Genomic DNA, 19,827 nt, shown 5'->3' with positions numbered 1-19,827 from the left:
AATATCTTCATTTTTTTCCTTTCACCAAATACTGTTCAAAAATTAGAATGAATTCAATGAATGATCTGGGAACAAATTTGCATTTCAATAAGAGTCTTATAAAAGCAAACCAATTTATGAGCTCATCTTAGTATGTGTGACATACTAGGTTTCATATTAGATGTGGTTAAAGTATGTTTCCATTTTAGAATTCACATAGACAAACCCACATTAATCCTTTCAGCACTTCAGCAGATAATTAACTTTAATACCCAGTTAGGGCTGAGCCAGTTCAGTTTCTGGAGCCAATGTCTGGGCTGGTGTTTCTCAGGTGTCAGAAGTCTTTCATGTCGCCTGTGTGAGAGCGGTGGTTTCCCTTTCACTTTGTATGTCATATTCAATTCCAAGTACAGTAGCATTTGCATGGACCCAGCCTGCTGAAATTAAATGAATCTACATGAAAATGAGCCTTTTCAGCAGAGGCCACAACTTCTGACTCTGTGGGAGACAGAATGCTTTCATCATCCTAGATGTTCCAGAGCAGGGTTCTTCAAACTTTAGCGAGCATAAAACTCCCCTGTAGATAAGATGCTCCCAGAGATTCTGCTTCAGTAGGTCTGTGTGGAGACGGTGCCTTTCTTACAGCCTTCCACATTGGAGAGCTGCTCAGTGTGGCCCCAGATCCACAGTGTCGGCCTTACCCAGAAGCTTGTTAGAAATGCAGAATCCCAGGCCCCAACTCAGACCTACTGAATCAGCTGAATCAGAATCTGCATTTTAACAAGATCTCTGGTGACTCACCCTCCACTAGAGTTTGGTAAATACCACCCTAGATCACTGTTCCCCAAAGCCTGGTTTAGGTATTGCTAGGGAAACTGGAGAAGAGTTTAGAGAGTATATAAACATTTTTAAATAATGGCTGTGTTTATTCTTATTATTACTTTCCTTCTTTTTATTACCTTCCAAGTGTTTATTCTTCCTGAGATCCTGTGTTTGTTCTTATTATTATCTTCCATTTATTCTTATTATTACTTTCCATTATTACAAACCAAGTGGTATTGGTTTTCCATTTATGATAATAAAGTTTATTTTCCAAAATAAACTTATTTGACTGAAAGAATGACTTTATTTATAGTAAATGTTAAATAAATATGAGTTTAGGTGGTATGCGGCTGTCACAAAAACCATGAAAGTCATTTGTATACAAGTGACCTTACTTAGTATGGTGCTTAAGAGCCTGGCCTCTGGAGCCTGACACTCTGGGTTTGAGTACCAACTCCTCCACTAGTGACACTGTGTGACCTTGGACAACTTTCTTGACCTCTCCATCCTTCAATTGCCTCATCTGGAGAATGGAGATAATAATGGTATCTATCTCATTGGGGTGTCATGGTGCTTAAAAAAGGGCTAATATACGAAACACTCTAAGAACAGTGCCTGACATATAGTAAGGGCTGTGTCAGGGCTAATTTGCTTCACTGTTATCTAGAGCACAAATACATGCTCAGTAATTTTTTCATCAGATTTCCCCCAATCCTGTTCCTGGCTTCTCTGCTTACTCAGGCCAACATGCCCCACCTCCCCACAAAAGCTAAATATTTACGTATTTTTTATATCATTGAGAAGAGTGAGAGCAGCAACTTCCATTTGGCCAAAAAGAGGACAGTCTCAACTGACAGAAGTGGTAGGTGGGGCGTGAGATCTCATAGGTTGGAAGTCCAAGGAGAGAGATGTGGCCAGAGAATTTGCTCATTAAATGACAAGAAAATGACAACAGGAAGTGACCATCATAAATCATTCTCATCATCACCTGGAGATAAGTTTAAAAAATAAAATTCTTTTATTATTTTACTTATAGCTTTAGAAACTTTACTACATTTATGTTAAGCACCCCTTTATTTGTACCTTGTTTGCATGTGGGCTTGTGGGCTGCTATCTCCTGGCCGCAAGGTACCTTTAATAGATGAATGATGGACCCTTAGAGGTGGCAGGACCCTACTGAGATCATAATATGAGATATATATTGTGTCATGGGGTTTATTAGCCTTCATTCATTCAGAAGTGAGAAATCTTTATTCTCCTCCCTCTGCCCCATTTTATAGCCAAAGAAACAAGGGATGTGTTTCTTTGAAAGAGGAACAGTGTCAAAACACACAAAGTTAGGATTGTACAGAGTACTTTATTTGCAGATTCCTAGTCAAATGTGTTATTTTACTATTATTATTGTTTTGAGATGGGGTCTCACTCTGTCACCCAGGCTGGAGTGTAGTGGTACAATCACAGCTTACTGCAGCCTTGACTTCCCCAGGTTCAGGTGATTTTCCCACCTCAGCCTCCTGAGTAGCTGGGACTACAGGTGTGCACCACCACACTTGGATAATTTTTTTTGTATTTTTTGTAGAGATGGGGTTTTGCCATGTTGCCCAGGCTGATCTTGAACTCCTGGGCTCAAGCTATCTACCCATCTCAGCCTCCCAAAGTGCTGGGATTACAGGTATGAGCCACTGCACCCAGCCCACGTGCTTTTGTCAGATGGTGGCAGTAATCTTTCTTGCTTATATTTAAAAACGTAAGCACACTTTCTGTGTGTGAACAGCTGTACTCTCACAGACTACTCTTGGGAAAAAAAAGAGTTTGACGAGAGCAACTAGTGTGTAAAATTACTTACCATGAGTTCTTTCTTTCTGAAATAACTCACAAAGTGTGGTTGGAACACAGACATATATAATTTTTTATTAAAAGAGAGGCAAGCCCAGTCCACATCACTTCTGAATGGGTACAGACAGGCTGAACATGTAGGGAAAGAAAGGGATCAAGTAGGGCGCCGGTACCCTCACCCTGGAATAGCTCCCGCTAAAGAGGTTGCAGTGCAGGTCCTGTGCGACCTGCAGACATGCTCTGTGCTCTGTGGCCCACTGGCTTTTAAAAATGCTTTTTAAATTACATACCCAGATTTCAAAATTGAACTTCACGCAAAAATCTAGATAGATATGGGGCTTTTGGAAGAGAGAGGTACGGGGTTCTGGCCAATACTGGGCTCGTATTCCCACGGAATATCACCCAACCCATGCTGAGAGGGGCTCAGCATGGTCACTGCAGACCCAGGTCCATGTCCTGTAGCCGTGTCCTGTCTGTGCTCTTTCACCTGTTATTTAGCCCACCTCTGAGTGGGTGGTCACAGCCTACTCCCTACTGGCAAGGGATGCTGGGGAAGGAGTTCTTGGCTGGAGGAGGTGGGACTCACCATGTGGGAAATTCCTTCAGCATAGGGTAAGTGTTCAAAAGATGGTGGGCAATCATAAGACAGATGAGCACCCCTGCCCAAGGAGGAAGATGCTTGCAGGATAGCTGAGTGTCATTGAAGAGCCTCCATCATGGAAACCTTTTCCTCTTCTCCCCCACACATGCAGAGCCTCCCAGGCTGCTTGTGTTCTCCCACTTCCAAATCTCTGATTATTTGCTGCTCCTGCTTACTAGAACAGACTCCTCTATTCACCTCTCTGTCTGGTGAAAAGTAAGATCACTTCTACCGAGTGTTTCTTTATTGCACCTCCTCCTCAAGTTTGGATGGATGATGCTCTCTTAGCACTCTCTGCCTCTCCTGGGGCATTTATCTGACTCCTGCTTTTTTTTTTTTTTTTTTTTTTTTTTTGAGACAGAGTCTTGCTCTGTTGCCCAGGCTGGGGTGCAGTGGCACAATCTAGGTTCACTGCAACCTCCGCCTTCCAGGTTCAAGCCACTCTCCCACCTCAGCCAACCTCCCAAGTAGCTGGGATTACAGGAGCCTGCCACCACACCTGGCTAATTTTTTTTGTATTTTTAGTAGAGATGGCGTTTCACCATGTTGGCCAGGCTGGTTTGGAACTCCTGACCTCAAGTGATCCACCTGCCTCGGCCTCCCAAAGTGTTAGGATTACAGGCGTGAGCCACCGCGCCTGAACTGACTCCTGCTTTTAACATAGTTATTTGTAGTGGTGATGATAAGTGTCACTTCCACATATGTGTCAGGACGTGTACTGTGTCTTCATATACAGTGTTTGTTTTAATAGTGACAACAAATAGAATTAAGCATTATCGCTCCTAATTTACAAATGAAGAAAAGGAGGCCCAGTAAGGTAAAGTGACCTGACCAAGGCCACACAGCCAGGAAAAGGGAAAGGTGGAAGCGGAACCTGGGGCCGTCTGGTTCTGAGACCAGGTGCTGTGGAAGTGTGTGTTAGTTCTGTTTCCCTCACCACCCTCTAATGGTGCTTGGATGTGCATTTCGATGCTGTTTTTCAGACAGTTCATGAATTGGGAGAAAGTATAAAAGCCTTTGAGAATCTGGCCTTTTAAATCCTAAACATTTTAAATACACTTCAGAGCAAAACAACATTTTTAAATGGGTTGAGAGAACACAAAGCCTCGAAGAGCTCTTGGGTGCAGCCCCTGACTTCCTGGAGCTCAGCATTCTCAACTGTCAGATTTTAACAAATACTTCTTTAGATAATTGCTTAATTATTGTATCTGGAAAAAAAAAAAGCCTTTCACAACCATTAAACACTACATATAAAACTATCCTCTAATCCTGGATTTTGAAAAATCCTTTCCTGTGACTTCAGCAAGGCAGCATCTCGGTGGCACCTAAGCATTCCCAGGTTCCTAAAGATAAAACTAGATGGAAACCAAGGCCACTCAGGTGAGGGAGGAGCAAGCAGAAGAATTACAGTTACCTTTATGGGATTTCTTTCACTTAATAGTCTCAAAAATATTTTTAAATCTTTGCAAAATGGAAGCAGGGATGTAACTTGACCTGAATCATATCAAGCTAATAAAGTAATGTGGTGCAGTAGAAATGAGGTTTTAATGGCAAAACTCCGTCTATACTAAAAATACAAAAATTAGCCAGGGGTGGTGTTGTGTGCCTGTAGTCCTAGCTACTTGGGAGGCTGAGGTGGGAGGATCGCTTGAACCCAGGAGGTGGAGGTTGCAGTGAGCCGAGATCACGCCGCTGCACTCCAGCCTGGGTGACAGAGTGAGACTTTGTCTCAAAAAAAAAAAAAAAGAAAAAAAAAAAAGAAATGAGGTTTTAGATTAGAAAAACCAGGGCTTTAAACTCAGCTCTGATGATCTTTCTGAAATTTAGTAGAAATTGCATACTTCTCTGAGGCAAAGTTGTGTTATTTGTTGTATGGAAATATCAGCGTCTACCACACAGTTGTTGAGAGGATTACATAAAATGTCTTAGAAGTCCCCAGCGCAGTGCTGAGCACCTACTGGGTGGGAGAGTCAAAAAGGTATACAGCCAATCCTCATTACTTGCAGATTCTACATTTGCAAATTCACCTACGTGTACTCACGAAAGTGTATTTGTAACTCCAAAATCAGTACTCACGGTGCTTTTGTGGTCATTCCCAGGCATGTGAAAAGTGGTGAAAAACTGTAGACACTAACGAGCATGTTCCCAGCTGAGTTGAAATAACAGGACACTCTGCCTTGTTTCAGATCTCATCCTATAAACAAGTGTCCCTCTCGCAGTCTGTGTAATGCCACGTTTTTTCCAAATTTTGTACTTATTGTTGGTGGTTTTGCAGTTTAAAATGGCCCCAAGCAAAGTGCTGAAGCGCTGCCTAGTATTCTTAAGCCCAAGAAGGCCGTGATGTGCCTTATGGAGAAAATATAAGTGTTCGATAAGATTTGTTCAGACATGACTCCTAGTGCCGTTGACCATGGGTTGTCTTGTTCTATCTGGGCCCTCAACGGATTAGATGGCGCCCACCCACAATGGTGAGGGAGACCTTTACTCAGTCTACAGATTCAAATGCTAACCTGTTTTGGAAACACCTTTACAGATACACCCAGAAATGATGTTCTACCAGCCAGATGGGCAGCCCTTAGCCCAATTAAGTTGACACATAAAAGTAATCATCACACTCTGTGTTCATGACAACTTTCTAAACATAACTACAGTGAATAATGAGAATCAACTGTATTTTATTTAGTTCCTATATAGGATAGGTTCAATATTAGTGGATAAAACAAATTAACTCAAAAATCTTCATGGCTTAACACAATGGGAGTTTATTTTTCACATATGTAAAGTCTAATCAGGTGTTTGGCAGGTGGTCTTACAGGTGAGTCAGGGACCCGGACTCCTTTCATCTTGTGGCTCTGCCAACACATAGGACCTTTGCTACCGGTCAATGGGCAGAGAAAGAGAAAAGTCGTGGGCAGAAGGTCTTTTTGAACCAGCCCAGAAGTAATAGCACATCACTTCGACCTTCATTGCATTGACCAGAACTCAGTCTCGTGGTCACACCTAACTGCAAGGGGGACTGGGAGATGCAGTCTAGCCATGTGCTGAGGGATTACAGGAATAGCTCTGCTGCAGTTCTCCTTAAAGTCTCTTTATACAGTTATTTTTTCTTAGGTAAATGACAAAACCCTTAGGTAAGTGGTGTTTCCGTTTTTAAAGGTTATTCTTCCCCACGTTTTCCAGTTTTTCACCAGGGGAAGCATTTCTGTCTCCTGTCATGTGTCTTAGTTAAAAGATGAGATCCTTATATAATGAAACCTGTAGATATTCTCTTGTTCTGTTAATACTTCAACCAACTCTTTAATCTTTGCTATAAATTTTTGACTAAAAATATTTTTGCCACTGAATAAAAGATCATAAAAAATAGACCCAGTGCCTCCTGTAAAAGAAAGTGTTAAAATACAAATATCTGATAATTTATGCTTGTTCCAACTAAATTGTGGGCCTGCATCCAAGTTGCCTTAGCATCAGCCTTTAAAATGCTAACTGTGTCTAACCCTATGTCATTGTGTGTATTAGTTTAGTGCACCATTAGTTTAGTTTTGGTAATAAAATAACATTGATATTACCTGAAAGAAACACGTACTACCCCATGAGATCTCTGCTCAATTTTACTATGGTTTTATGCTGTGGACTCTGATGAGTATTTTCCTTTTTTGGTCTTTCTCTTCTTGTTTTAATATCAAGGAATGAGGCAGTAACACAGTGACGGTCAGGCTCCTTCTTTCAAGGAGCCTGAAATACTTTGTAAGAAAAGTGTAGTTGTGTACAACAATCAGCTTATGCACCTCCTTGGAACTCTTAGGAAAACTATCATGGACTCTTTCCCCAAAAAAGTTGCACTGACACACGTATTTTATGCCATTTGCAATTTTTATATAATTTTAGATTAATCCTGCTGGGAAAAAAGATGGTACCATATGATCCAGCAATTCCACTCTTGCATACACGCTGAAAAGAATGAAAAGCAAGGTCTTGAAGATATATTTGTACACCAATATTCATAGCAGCATTTCTCACTACACCCCAAGGGTGAAAGCAACCCAGGCACTCATCAATAGAGAATGGCTCAACTAAATGTGGTGAATACGTACAATGGAATAATTCAGAATGAATTTCTGATCCATGCTACAACATGAATGAAGGTTGAAAACATTACGCTAAATGAAATAAGCCAGACTCAAACGGGCAAATATTGTATGGTTCCACATATATGAGGTACCTAGACTAGACAAATTCATAGAGACAGAAAGTAGAACAGAGGTTACTGGGGGCTGAGGGGAGGAGACAGTGGGGAGTTACTGTTTAATGGGTACAGAGTTTCTGTTTGGGATGATGAACAAGTTTTGGAAATGGATAGTGATGCTGGTTGCACAGCATTGTGAATGCATTTAACGCCACTGAATTGTATACTTAAAAGGGGTTAAAATGATAAATCTGATATTCTTGGACTTTAGAACTTGTTAAGCCTTGGTTCCAATCCCAGGTCTGCTGGTTATAGTATAGGTGACTTTGAGCAAAAGAGTTAATGTCTCTGAACATCCTTTTCTTTATTTATAAAAATGGGGATGCTAGGGCGTTGAAGCCCTGACCTTAGAAGATTCTTGTAGAAATAAGTGTGATTAGTGTGTCACATAATTGCCATTTATAAAAAGATAAAAATAACTAACATATTAGGTGAGCAAAATTCAGTGGACTATGCTAACAGGAAAGCATCACATTGCATAAATGCTTTTGGCCTCTGTGGAGACAAGAATATTAACATGAAAAAAATATAAATGCCACAGGATTTTAAAGATGAAAAAACAGAGGGACAGGCCTTGTTCTGGTCCTCCAGTGACCAAAGGGACAGCAGGAATACAAAATCACCCCTGCCCAAGTGTAAGGTTTATTTCAGTTTCTGCTTTGATTGTTTTTAGGTTCTCATATAGGTTTTTCCAATTCTTGTAAACTATGGGGTTTTTCTTTAATACAGATTTTAAGTCCTTGCAGTGTGCCTTGCTATGGGTTCTAAGACACATGCCCACATACACACATATGCATGCACACATACAGGCTCCACACATTTATCCAGAGATCAGACCTCCTATAATATTAACTATTTGAAACAGAATCATATTGGCAGAATCATGCCAAAAAGCCCCTTGCATAGCAAATACCGGATAGAAAGTCTAGGCAGAGGAGAGGGGTGGCCCATCCTCATCCAGATGGCTGGGTAGAAATGATGACACAGGAATAGCAGGGAAAGTAAGAGCTGACAGGAGAGAAAGAGGCAGGAAAATGACTAGCGCCCTAAGCCTTGCTTGAGGCTGGCATCATGAGTTCATGTTGAGCCTGTGACATTCAGAAAAGGTTACATTTCATTCTGTTTGCTCTGCTTAGGAAAATGGGAGTCTATGCAGAATGACTGAAAATGATAAAACTAAAAATTTAATGCTAAAGAGGTAGAAGTCAGTTATCTGGAAAAATTATTATGGAATGAAGGATTGCTATATATATATATACATATATATGTATATTCTATTTGTATTGAGACACAAATAGCTAAATTCTATCAGTTTTAACACCTAATTGTCTCTAGAACCTGGCTGCTTTTGTCAATCTCCAGCACTTAGCACAAGGCTTGCCTCAGAGTGGGCACTCTGTGAATAAATGAATGAACAAATGAATGAATGAATGAACAGGTGAAAGAATCAAGCTGCCAATAATATGCATGTCTGCAAGATATGCATTTCCTGCATATAAGTAAAGAAATCCAAGTTTAAAGCCATCCTTTTTCTCTTTTTCAGAGCAGAAGCCACTCTCTTGGGACCATTCATAAGCAGGAGACATCAACACCGTGACACATGCCAGTGCCACCGCCGCCACCACCTCCTCTGCCTCCCCCTCCCCCGCCTCTGGGGGTTCCTCCCCCTCCCCCACCATCAGCACCCCCGGTAAGACCTTTTTTTCTGATTGGTTTACTGTGGAGCATAAACTGCTTGAATACACTTGAGCAGAAGGTTTTAAATGTTCAGAAGTAGCACTGCCTAGCTTCCCTGTGGCAGGTGGCATCTTAGGTAGCTGGATCTGGCAGCTTTAGAGTCTGATTCCAAACCAGTCTGGCTCAGCCATTTCTCTCCCCCATTCTTCGGCAGCTTCCACCTCCACCTCATTGGTCTACTGATGTCTACCTCATTTCCCTTCTCATTCCTGCTGCTTGGTACAGGCTTACGAGTCTGAGTGACTTTCTGTCTCATTGGAAACCTCACGCAATGGGCCATGCCAAAGTGCACAGCCAATGAGGCGTTGTGAAGTCAAGTTCCAGTGTGGAATTTGGATGGTGATAATGATAGCTTGAGCTTCAGTCCCCTAGTGTAATAGGAAATGCCACAATGAAATATAAAATCCTTACATGAAGTTTCCCTATCTACACAAGACTGAATCAAGGCTATTTCAGTTTGTGTTGCTGAATGCTCTCTCTTGGTTTCATAGTTTGGTTTGTGTCTAGAAGGGGCCACTGAGGGTGGTCGTTTTGTTTTGGAACAGGCATTCTCAGCCTTGGCACCACTGACATTTGGGGTCAGATCATTCGTGTTGTTTGGGCTGTCCTATGCATTGTAGGATGTTTAGCAACATCCCTGGCCTCTACCCACTAGATGCCAGTAGCAACCCCCAATTGTGGCAGTAAAAAAATGGCCCTGTATATTGCCAGATGTCCCCTTGTCGGGCAAAAATCACCACCGCACACACAGTTTCAGAAAAATGCTAGTGCTTAATGCTTATAGCAAACTTTTCCTCTAAAGAAAACCAAGAGCACTTCTCACACTCATTCTCCATTCCTCACACCACTTCAGTGAGGGGCATCTCACATCCGCTCCGCAGCTTCTGTTTTCAGTGGAAGATGAACAAGATGACGGTATGGCACACAGAGACAGGGCTGCTTAGGGATGGTGTGAGCCAAGTCAGCAGAAGCCAGGAACAGAACCTCCCTGCCATCCTCCCCACCGGATGCAACCCTCCCTCAGATGCGCAGATGACATGGCCCTGAGGAGTGTTGGCTATGAAGGGAGAGCCTGCGGCCCCTGCTGCATGACCACAGGCCCTAGTGAGGGTGAGAGTATGACTGAGATGTCACCCCATGTGACATTAGCTTTGTACACTGACCCTATCTGAGGTGCCAAGGTCTTAGACCTGCCTGGAACTTGGCTCTTGCCCTGCAAGAGAGTAGAAAGAAAGCACATAGTATAAATTACATTTGAGAGCTTTCTAACCAATATAAACAAAGAATAGGAATGAGTATGGAAGTTTCACTGCTGAATTTGACCCAAAGTCAAATTCAAGGTCATTGCCACAAAGTGATGGTTTGTAAGTAAACACACATGAAACTATCATATGGATCTTGCAAGCACTGAAGAAGTACAACTTAGAATAACTGCAAATACTGATGTACCCATAAATTTAGCCAGAATAAATAAACTGAACAAAATCCATGTTATTGGAGGTTTGAGAAAATAATCCTTTTTAAACATTGCTGGTGACAGACAAATGTCTAGGGCTCAGTAAAAGCTGAACAGGTCTTTCTGGAGTGTTCTCTGTAAGAAAACAGTAAATGTGTATGTATCACAGTTTTTCCCCTGGTAATCAGGTAGTTTTATTTTTGAGACTGATTTAAGAATTTAACCCTAAAAATGCCAAAAAGAATTTATGCAAGGATATGTCCAACAATGCTATTTATTCTAGCGAAAAAATAGATCTTAAATGGCTTACGAGAACTAAATGAAATGCATTATGCCATACTGTTAATTAAAAATTGCATTATGCAGTGGTGGTAATTAAAACTTACATCTGGCGGGGCACAGTGGCTCACGCCTGTTATCCCAGCACTTTGGGAGGCCGAGGTGGGCAGATCACCTGAGGTCAGGAATTCAAGACCAACCTGGCCAACGTGGCGAAACCCCATCTCTACTAAAAAATACAAAAATTAGCCGGGCATGGTGGCAGGTGCCTGTAATCCCAGCTACTCAGGAGGCTGTGGCAGGGAGAATTCCTTGAACCTAGGAGGCAGAGGTTGCAGTGAGCCAACATCGCACCACTGCACTCCAGCCTGGGTGACAGAGTGAGACTCTGTCTCAAAACAAAAACAAAAACAACTTACATCTATGCTGATATGGAAAAGTAGACATAAAATGATGGATTAGAAACAACACACATTTTGGCCAGGTGTGGTGGCTCACGCCGGTAATCCCAGCACTTTGGGAGGCTGAGGCGGGTGGATCACAAGGTCAGGAGATCGAGACCACCCTGGCTAACAAGGTGAAAGCCCGTCTCTACTAAAAATACAAAAAAATTAGCTGGGCATGGTGGTGGGCCCCTGTAGTCCCAGCTACTCGGGAGGCTGAGGCCGGAGAATGGTGTGAACCCAGGAGGCGGAGCTTGCAGTGAGCCGAGATCACGCCACTGCACTCCAGCCTGGGCAAAAAAGTGAGACTCCGTCTCAAAAAAAAAACAAAAACAAAAAACAAAACACATTTTGTGCATAATGAAATCAACTACTTAATATATGTAATAAATAGCAAAGATCAGAAGAGAATTTGATAATGTTGACAATAACATTTAATATTTCATTAGGGAATTCCCTCTTTAAAGATGCTTAAATGCGTAATAAAAAATAATTCTACATCTGGTTAAATTTTTTGAATTCTCTCCTTCATTTCTCTCACTCTTTCTCTCTTTCTGAAGAACAGGTCAATTTAGGAGTAAAATAATCATGTAAATTTTAATATTTTCTTAAAACATATTTTCTACATTTATGCAGAAAAATAATATGTATACTTACAATACATATTAAAGGCAAATAATTAACGTCTTTAGCATATAAAGAGCTCTCACAGATTACTATGGAAATGATGAATACAAAGTTGGGCACAGGATATGATTAGATTGAAGAAATACAAATATTTTAACCTCACTACGGTTTAATAAGAACGAATTAAAATAATGAGAAACCATTTTTATCCATCAGTTTAGTGAAATACTTTTTACTTATTTATTTATTTATTTATTTATTTATTTATTTATTTATTTATTTGCTGAGACGGAGTCTTGCTCTTTCGCCCAGGTTGGAGTGCAGTGGCACTATCTCGACTCACTGAAAGCTCCTCCTCCCAGGTTCACGCCATTCTCCTGCCTCAGCTTCCCGAGTAGCTGGGACTACAGGTGCCCGCCACCATGCCTGGCTAATTTTTTGTATTTTTATTAGAGACGGGGTTTCACTGTGTTAGCCAGGATGGTCTTGATCTCCTGACCTCGTGATCCACCCGCCTCAGCCTCCCAAAGTGCTGGGATTACAGGCGTGAGCCACTGTGCCCAGCCTAGTGAGATACTTTTTAAATGTTGGCTGGAGTATTAGGAACTAGGCACTTATAACTCTTGGTGGGAGCAAAACTTAGTGAAATGCCCTAAGATACAATTTGTCAGTAAAAAATGGACCTAGTTTCACTTCAAGTAATTTTCTTGACGTGGCTTCACTTCAAGTAATTTTTATTTAAGTAACTAATCATAGATATACAGAAATATATAGCTATAGGAGATTAATGAAAGTATTGCTTGTAATAATAACCAAAAAGAAAGAAACAAAAAACAACCCACATTTTTTATGACAGCAGATTCAATAATTTATTATATATCCTCTAAATGGTATATGAAGCAGCCATTAAAATCGTATCAGAATTAAAAAGAAGAAAATGACAAATGTTGGCAAGGATGTGGAGTGGTGGAAACTCTCATACACCGCTGGTAGGAGTGTAAATTGATACAATCCTTTGGAAAACCATTTGACAGCACCTACCACAGTTAAACATGTGCATCCTAGGTAGATATCCAAGAGAAGTGTGCGCCTGCATGACCCAAAAGACATGTTAAGAACATTTGTAGCAGCACGAATAGCACAAAACTGGAAACAACCCCCCGTGTCCATCAGTGGCAGAATGGAATTGATAAAATGTGTGTTATGGTCATGCTATAAAGTATTATACAGCAGTGAAAATGAATCAACAATACATGCAACAACATGGAGGAATAGCCACCTGACAAAAGAATACATGCCGTATGATCCCATGTATATAAAGCTCCAAAACAGAAAAAAATGTAAGCTACAGTGTTTAGGAATGCAAGACAAGCTGGAAAAATTATGAGGAAAAGCAAGAAAGGGATAACCATAAAATCAGGAGATGGCACCGTTTGGGAGGAGAGTGGGGGACTCAGGATCAGAAAGGCCCTGGGTGCTTCTAGAGTGCTGGCAAGACTCTAATTCTTGACACAGGTGGCGATGACATACAGTGTCACTTTATAGAAATATGTTAAACTGTACAAAATTATTTTATGTGCTTTTCTATTTGTGGCACTGGACAATTTAAAAGGTTAAAAGAGAAAAATATCATACCCGAATTAATTTGTAACTTCCAATGTCATGATTGATTCAGACAAGAATCATCTATGAAAGCTAAAACCACTGAGTGAAAGGTTGTGGGGGAAAAAGATGTTCTCAGGGTCAGAAGTATCACCCACAGATGCTTTGTACTGCAAAGGGGAAAGTGTCTCTTTAAAATGGATCAAACTTACCGTCACGTGTAATGGAATGACCTCCTATCACAAGCCTCTGCTGGATACAAGGAGGCGCACAGAGCATCACCCTGTGGTAATCTGCCCAGAATGAATGACCTCATAAGCAAGCAATCAGACACATGCAGAATGTGGGACCTTCTGCAACAGAGGCTGGCAAACCAGGACCCCTGAGCCACAGCCAGCTCACCACCTGTTTTTTATCGTCCTCCAGCTAAAACCGGTTTTTACATTTTCAAATGGCTGGAAAAAAGTTAAAAGAAAAGTAATATTTTGTGACACATGAAAAGTATACGAAATTCACATTTCAATCCATAAATAGTGTTATTGGAGCACAGCCACACTCATGCAATTTGTCTATGACTGTTTTTATGCTACAGCAGCAGAACACCAATTAAGCAAAATGTTATTCCTCAAAGAATTCCATTCTTCTCACTAGTAGGCTTGAATTTTAAAAATTTTACTCAATTATTATTACTATGTTCTGAGTTTTGTCAATAAATATTTTGTGGAAGTTTGTTTTCTCTTTTGTTATATAAGTATATACATTATATTCTAGATTTTTGCCTCTTGGCCCACATACCTAAAATATTTACAGCCTGGCCCCTTCCAAGAGAAGTTTGCCAACACCTGTCCTGCAGTCAGCTGGGCTCATTCAGCCTCCCATTCCCACTACCCATCACCCACCCACCGCAGTAGCCAGAGATCTTGCATGCGCACATCCTCTGCTTCTCCTCTCCAGAACTTCCTGGACCCTGCTGAGCTGTGGCCCACTCCATCCTGCATGGTCTGGCCCCTGCCTGTCTCTAAGACTTCCTCCTGTGCCCCTGTCCTGGAGTCTCCTACTTAAGGCCTCTGCATAGCCATTGAGAGCCTGGAAAGGCTCCTCACAGTCATCCCAGCTCAGGTGTCCCTTCCTCCTACACTACTGGCTTTTATATCTTTTATATCTGCAAACCCCCCACTTCAGAGCAGGTAGTAGTTTTTAACTTTTTTAAAAATTTGACTGGGGTCTATATTTGATGTTTTGTGTCACTCATGCCTGGCTCGAAATAAGTACTCAACTCACTGAATGAATGAATACATGAATGAATGAACAATTATTTATGTAAATTGGGTTAAGAAATGGAGTTAAAACTTTTTATAATCAGTGTTCAGGACTCTAAACATCTATGTTGTGAAAGAAAAAAGTATATTCGAAGGTAGAAAGCATGGTAAGAAAGATTTTGTTGAGGACCATCACAACAGGTGGATAGGATTTTGCAGTGAGGGAGAGAGATTGGGCTCAACTCTGAATACAACATGGGCAAGAGGGAATGTGTAGCCCAGGAGCAGGGTGGGGTCAGTGAATATACTAAAAAGAAACATCAGGGCTAAAGGAGATTCTGGCTGAATGGAGCTAACAAGATTCTTACTGAAGACAAGCCAGGGTGATCGGACATACCCTGGGGGTTGGTGAAGGATGAGGCACCTGATCATATATCAAGGGTGATCAGATATCGAGATGGGGTCGTTCTTGCTAAACCGACGTAGCAGGGGGTTTTGCCAAACTGGATTTTACAAGGGAGTGCACAGATGGGCCTGGGAGAAGCTTTGGAAGGTTGATTACATTTTGGTTAGGAGGTCAGGATTCTCTGATCAAGCAGAGAGCTTTTGTCAGTGCGCATAGACCAGCATGTCAGGTTTTATTATATGTAATCTTTGTAAGATGGGGATCATTTTGTGTGATATGTCTGATCCTCTGTAATGAAATGCAAATTTCACACCGGCTCTGGAAGACCTGGGGAGTAGGTTAGGGGGAAATTAGGCTAAACGTTTTTTAGTTTCAGCCTTCTACCTCTCCCCTCACCCCTTCTTCCTCCTCCTCATCTCCATCACTGATGAGCATCTTTTCTTTTTTCAAGAGTTTGGAATGGAGAGAAGGGCTGATGGAGCCAGCTGAAGCTGTGGAGCAGGATTAAAGCAAAGCCAGACGGGCTCTCTTCGTCTCCTTTCCCTCTTTTCTTGCTTCTGGTTCCCTAGTTTTTGAGCTCCTTTGTCTCATCTCTTTAAAATTCAATATTGCCTGGCACAGTGGCTCAAGCCTGTAACCCCAGCACTTTGGGAGGCCGAGGCAGGTGGATCACTTGAGGTCAGGAGTTCGAGACCAGCCTGGCCAACATGGTGAAACCCCATCTCTACTAAAAAATCCAAAAATTAGCCAGGTATGGTGGTGAGCACCTGTAATCCCAGCTACTTAGGAGGCTGAGGCAGGAGAATCGCTTGAACCCAAGAGGCGGAGGTTGCAGTGAACCAAGATCATACCACTGCACTCCAGCCTGGCTCAAAAAAATAGTAATAATAAATAAAAAATAAAATCCAATATCAATGTCAAAATTGCCCACAGGGTGTGTTGGCCCACTTAAAATTAAATTATTACTGTTGCTTTACCTATAAGATGTAACCTAAAAATATATCTAAAGGAAATAGAATGGATTTGATATTTGAAATGCATCAGAATTTTACCGAACTTTTGCTTTCAACTGTACTTTGACCCCTTGGTAGATTCCAAGATGAGCAAAGAAGCCCCTCGGGGGCCTGTGATTTCTGTTTTCTTGCCACAGTCCCTAACCATGAGTGGTGCACTCCTCCTACATGTCACTGACCAGCTGAGAAATTCTTTGGAGTTGGGTTGCCCAGGCAAATCCTGACAGTAGGGTTTATGGCTACAGCATTTGTGTTTATTTATAAAATAGAATGTGGATTTTTATACCATTATTTTTTAATGTTGCCATTCAAGTTTCAATATCCTAAGGAAGAAACAGTTCACCTAGGGCAGGCCATGTCCTATTATTTAAATACAAAGGGGAAACTGGCTTGATAATCGCTTTTTACCATGAAAAGCAACGCTCTAAGTAGGAAGACACTGAGGTGCCGTATATATCTGCCTGCCCGTTCCGGGAGTGATGTTTCATAGAATGCTGAGGGGAGATTACAGTGAGAAGCTTATCGCACCCCTAGCTATTTTCCTCCCTCGTTCCTGTTTGCCAGAGTCTTTGCTTTCAGGAAATTCAGTGGCATGATTTTTCTCCTTGTAGTCTAAGGATTGCATGATTCCTCGGCAAAGCAGGCTTTCCAGTAGGAAATATAAGCTGTGACATATATTGGGAGGTTTTCCCACCGTCTTTAACATGCTGGGGTGCATGAGGTATAGAAAAACATGCCAATCTGTGAAAGAAAATGGAGAAAATGAAGTTCTCTCTGAAGTCCCATGAGAGCTTTTTTTGGAATTTTGTGTTTGCTGTTGTTAAAAAAAAAAAAATGCAGGGGCGGAGGGTCGCTAGGTGGAAGGGTGCTTAGTAGAATTACATATTACACCATATTCTGGAAAAGGTAATTTGCATGTCTGCTGGTGCATTTGGAATAATGAAGGGCTTAAAAATTCTTACACACTGTCACTCACTTAGGTTCTCCTGACACTCTGGTACTTCGATTAGTGTCACTAATGAGGGATTGGGGACGCTTACCAGGAACTGATAGTGGCCACCGGAATAAGGAGAAGGCATTTGCATCAGGCCAAGCTGTTAGGATAGTATTAAGTTGACATTTGGTTGCTGCTTAACAGTTTGCAAAATGACACCTTTGTCTTTAAGCAATTCTAAAAACTTGATTTTCCCTCTCTTCTTTGGTGGTTAGCACCAGGAGCAGGAACATGGCTTTAGTGAAAAATGAGCCAGTGTTGGCAGCAGGTTGCCTTGGTCTGGAAGAGAAGGAGGTGTGGCAGGACCTGCCACTCATACTTCCAAAGGGCCATTCAGGATGGTATTTAAATGTGTTTCTTTTTTCACAGCTGTGAGGTGGGAGGAGTGGCAGGAACAAAGAGGAGAGGGCTTGCAGTGGTGTGCAGGAGGCAGCGATTACAGACTCATAATGCCCAGGACTTGGCAAGAAAAGCCTGCGAGCACTTGTTAAGGGCCTTTGTCGAGTTTCACAGGAGCCTGGAGCATAAGCCGCTTGCAGGCGGTGTCTGAGCTGAGGGTTATGGCAGGAAGGTGACAGGGGGTACAATGCCAAAGGGTGACCCTGGGGTTTGTCTCTGGAGCAATGATTCCTAACTGGAGCTTTCTGTTACACCCAAATCTTCTGGCTCTTTGCCTTGGAAATCTTTTAAGATTCCAGGGTAACTAGTGAGTCCTAGAAAACTGCCAGTGAACCGTTCCTCCCTCCACCAGGTTTGTCTTTTCATCTGTACACTGCTGTGCTTGCGAAGGCCACCATCGTTGGGAGGCTGGGATCCTTGGAGCCACTTACTCCTTTCCCCAAACTGTTCTTCCCTTCTTTAACCTTTCTTGTCATAAAAGGGAAAAAAAAAAAAAACTCCAACACGTCAGGTTGTTCCTGATGGTTAGAGAACCAGCCCTGCCCAGGGAGGAAAAGCTGTCATAAGGTGAGGTAAGGAGGGGTGGCCCATGCTGAGCTCCACATCTAGTGGTGTTGGACTCTGCAACGTGACTTCCTGGCTGCCAAGCCAACCGCCACATCTCTGCAGTGGAAGGCTGGCTTGGCAGCCAGGAAGTCACGTTTCCTAGATTGTTTAATAAAAGGACAGGTAACATGAAGTGAGAAAAACAGGATACATGTAGACAGTGTAGTCCCAATTACGTAAAACAAAACTGTGTGTGCACAGGCTCGCCTATGCACTCTCACATAAAGGCTGTAAGGACATGGAAAACGTGTCATCACTGGGTATCTGGGGTGGAAAGGGTTGGATGATTTTTATTTTCTTTTTTGTGTGAGTCTACATCTCCTCAGATGTCTACATGGAACATTTGTTTCTTTTATAATTAGAAGAAAAGGTTTTTGAAAAGGAAGGAATTGTCACTTACCCACTGGCTAAGTTGGATCCTGTGACAATAATGCTTCATAATAACAGGCATCTACTAAATAGCTATTGTGCCCCAAGTACTGTGTTAAGCACTTAACATGGATTGTCTAAATTATCTAAATATTTACAACAATCCAATGAGGTAGGGACCGGTAGTGCCATTTTAAGGATGAGGGAACTGAGGCACGGAAAGTTTACTTACGTGCCCAGTGTCACACAGCCAGTCATGGGTAGAGGCTGGATTCCTCTCCTGCCTTTCTGGCCATTGAGCCTAACTTCTGTGTGCCCCACTGCCTCCAGCTGCGTGAACGGGTTCAGTAAGTGGTACTGATGACTAGGCAATGAACACTTATCTAGCATTTACTATGACCTTTGCATTGGCCTATGGGCTAGCACATAGTAATTGAGTCATTCTTCACAGTAACCCTTTGAGGCAAGTACTGTTGTTCTCATTTTAAGAATGAGCTAACTCAGGCACTGGGGGCAGGTCACTTACTGGGCAGGGCTATTGTTGGGACTCTGGCCGAACGGCTCCCGGCTGTGCTCTGAAACGCTAAGCCAAAAGCCCTTCGATGCAGATCTTCTCAAGGATTACTTCTACTTCTCTGAATCTAAAAGCCAGGAAGTCAATGGATTCGGCTCCCCATACCTTGGCTAAAGCTTCCACATTTCCTCCAAGCTGCCTCCTGAGATTGCTGTTTTCTGTCTTTTTTTTTTTTTTCTGTGTGGCTCCATTGTTTTCCCCACTTGCTTTTTGGTTCTTCTACCCTTTTAATAGAAAAAAAACAAAACCAAAACATATTGCACATTGTCCTCAGAATAAAACTCATGGTTTAGAGAGATTCTGATAGAGAATCAGCATGATAAAAGAAGATGCAGTGCAAAGGAACTCGGTTTTGTTTTGTCTTCATTTACAGCTAATGGCAGATGAGCTCAGAAGGATAGGGTCTCTGCTGCTAGCAGTGCGGGGCACATAGTGGGGACAGTGGCTGCCCCTTGAGCTCAGTGACAGCAGACTGTGTTCTTAAACTTGATCAGGCTATCATGCAAATTTAACTGAGCTTTGGCCACTCAAAATTACTAAGTC

General features: G+C 42.0%; 1 protein-coding gene across 5 annotated transcripts in view; it reads left to right on the top strand.

Moving 5' to 3' along the window:
• The window catches only part of WIPF3 (WAS/WASL interacting protein family member 3), a 161,877-nt gene that overhangs the window by 63,398 nt on the left and 78,652 nt on the right, over positions 1-19,827 (top strand). For 4 of the 5 annotated variants that reach the window (XM_054494670.2, XM_054494666.2, XM_054494672.2 and 1 more), the window contains one exon: positions 9,064-9,210. In XM_054494670.2, coding sequence (XP_054350645.1) covers positions 9,121-9,210 — 90 coding nt within the window. In that variant the 5' untranslated portion in view covers positions 9,064-9,120. The remainder of the gene's footprint in view (positions 1-9,063; positions 9,211-19,827) is intronic. The other variant, XM_054494674.2, reaches the window with a different exon arrangement.

The sequence above is a fragment of the Pongo pygmaeus genome, chromosome 6 (genome assembly GCF_028885625.2).
Source record: "Pongo pygmaeus isolate AG05252 chromosome 6, NHGRI_mPonPyg2-v2.0_pri, whole genome shotgun sequence".
Lineage (NCBI taxonomy): Eukaryota > Metazoa > Chordata > Mammalia > Primates > Hominidae > Pongo > Pongo pygmaeus.
Note: the sequence above shows the minus strand (reverse complement) of the source record. Positions and strands in the feature narration are given on the sequence as shown.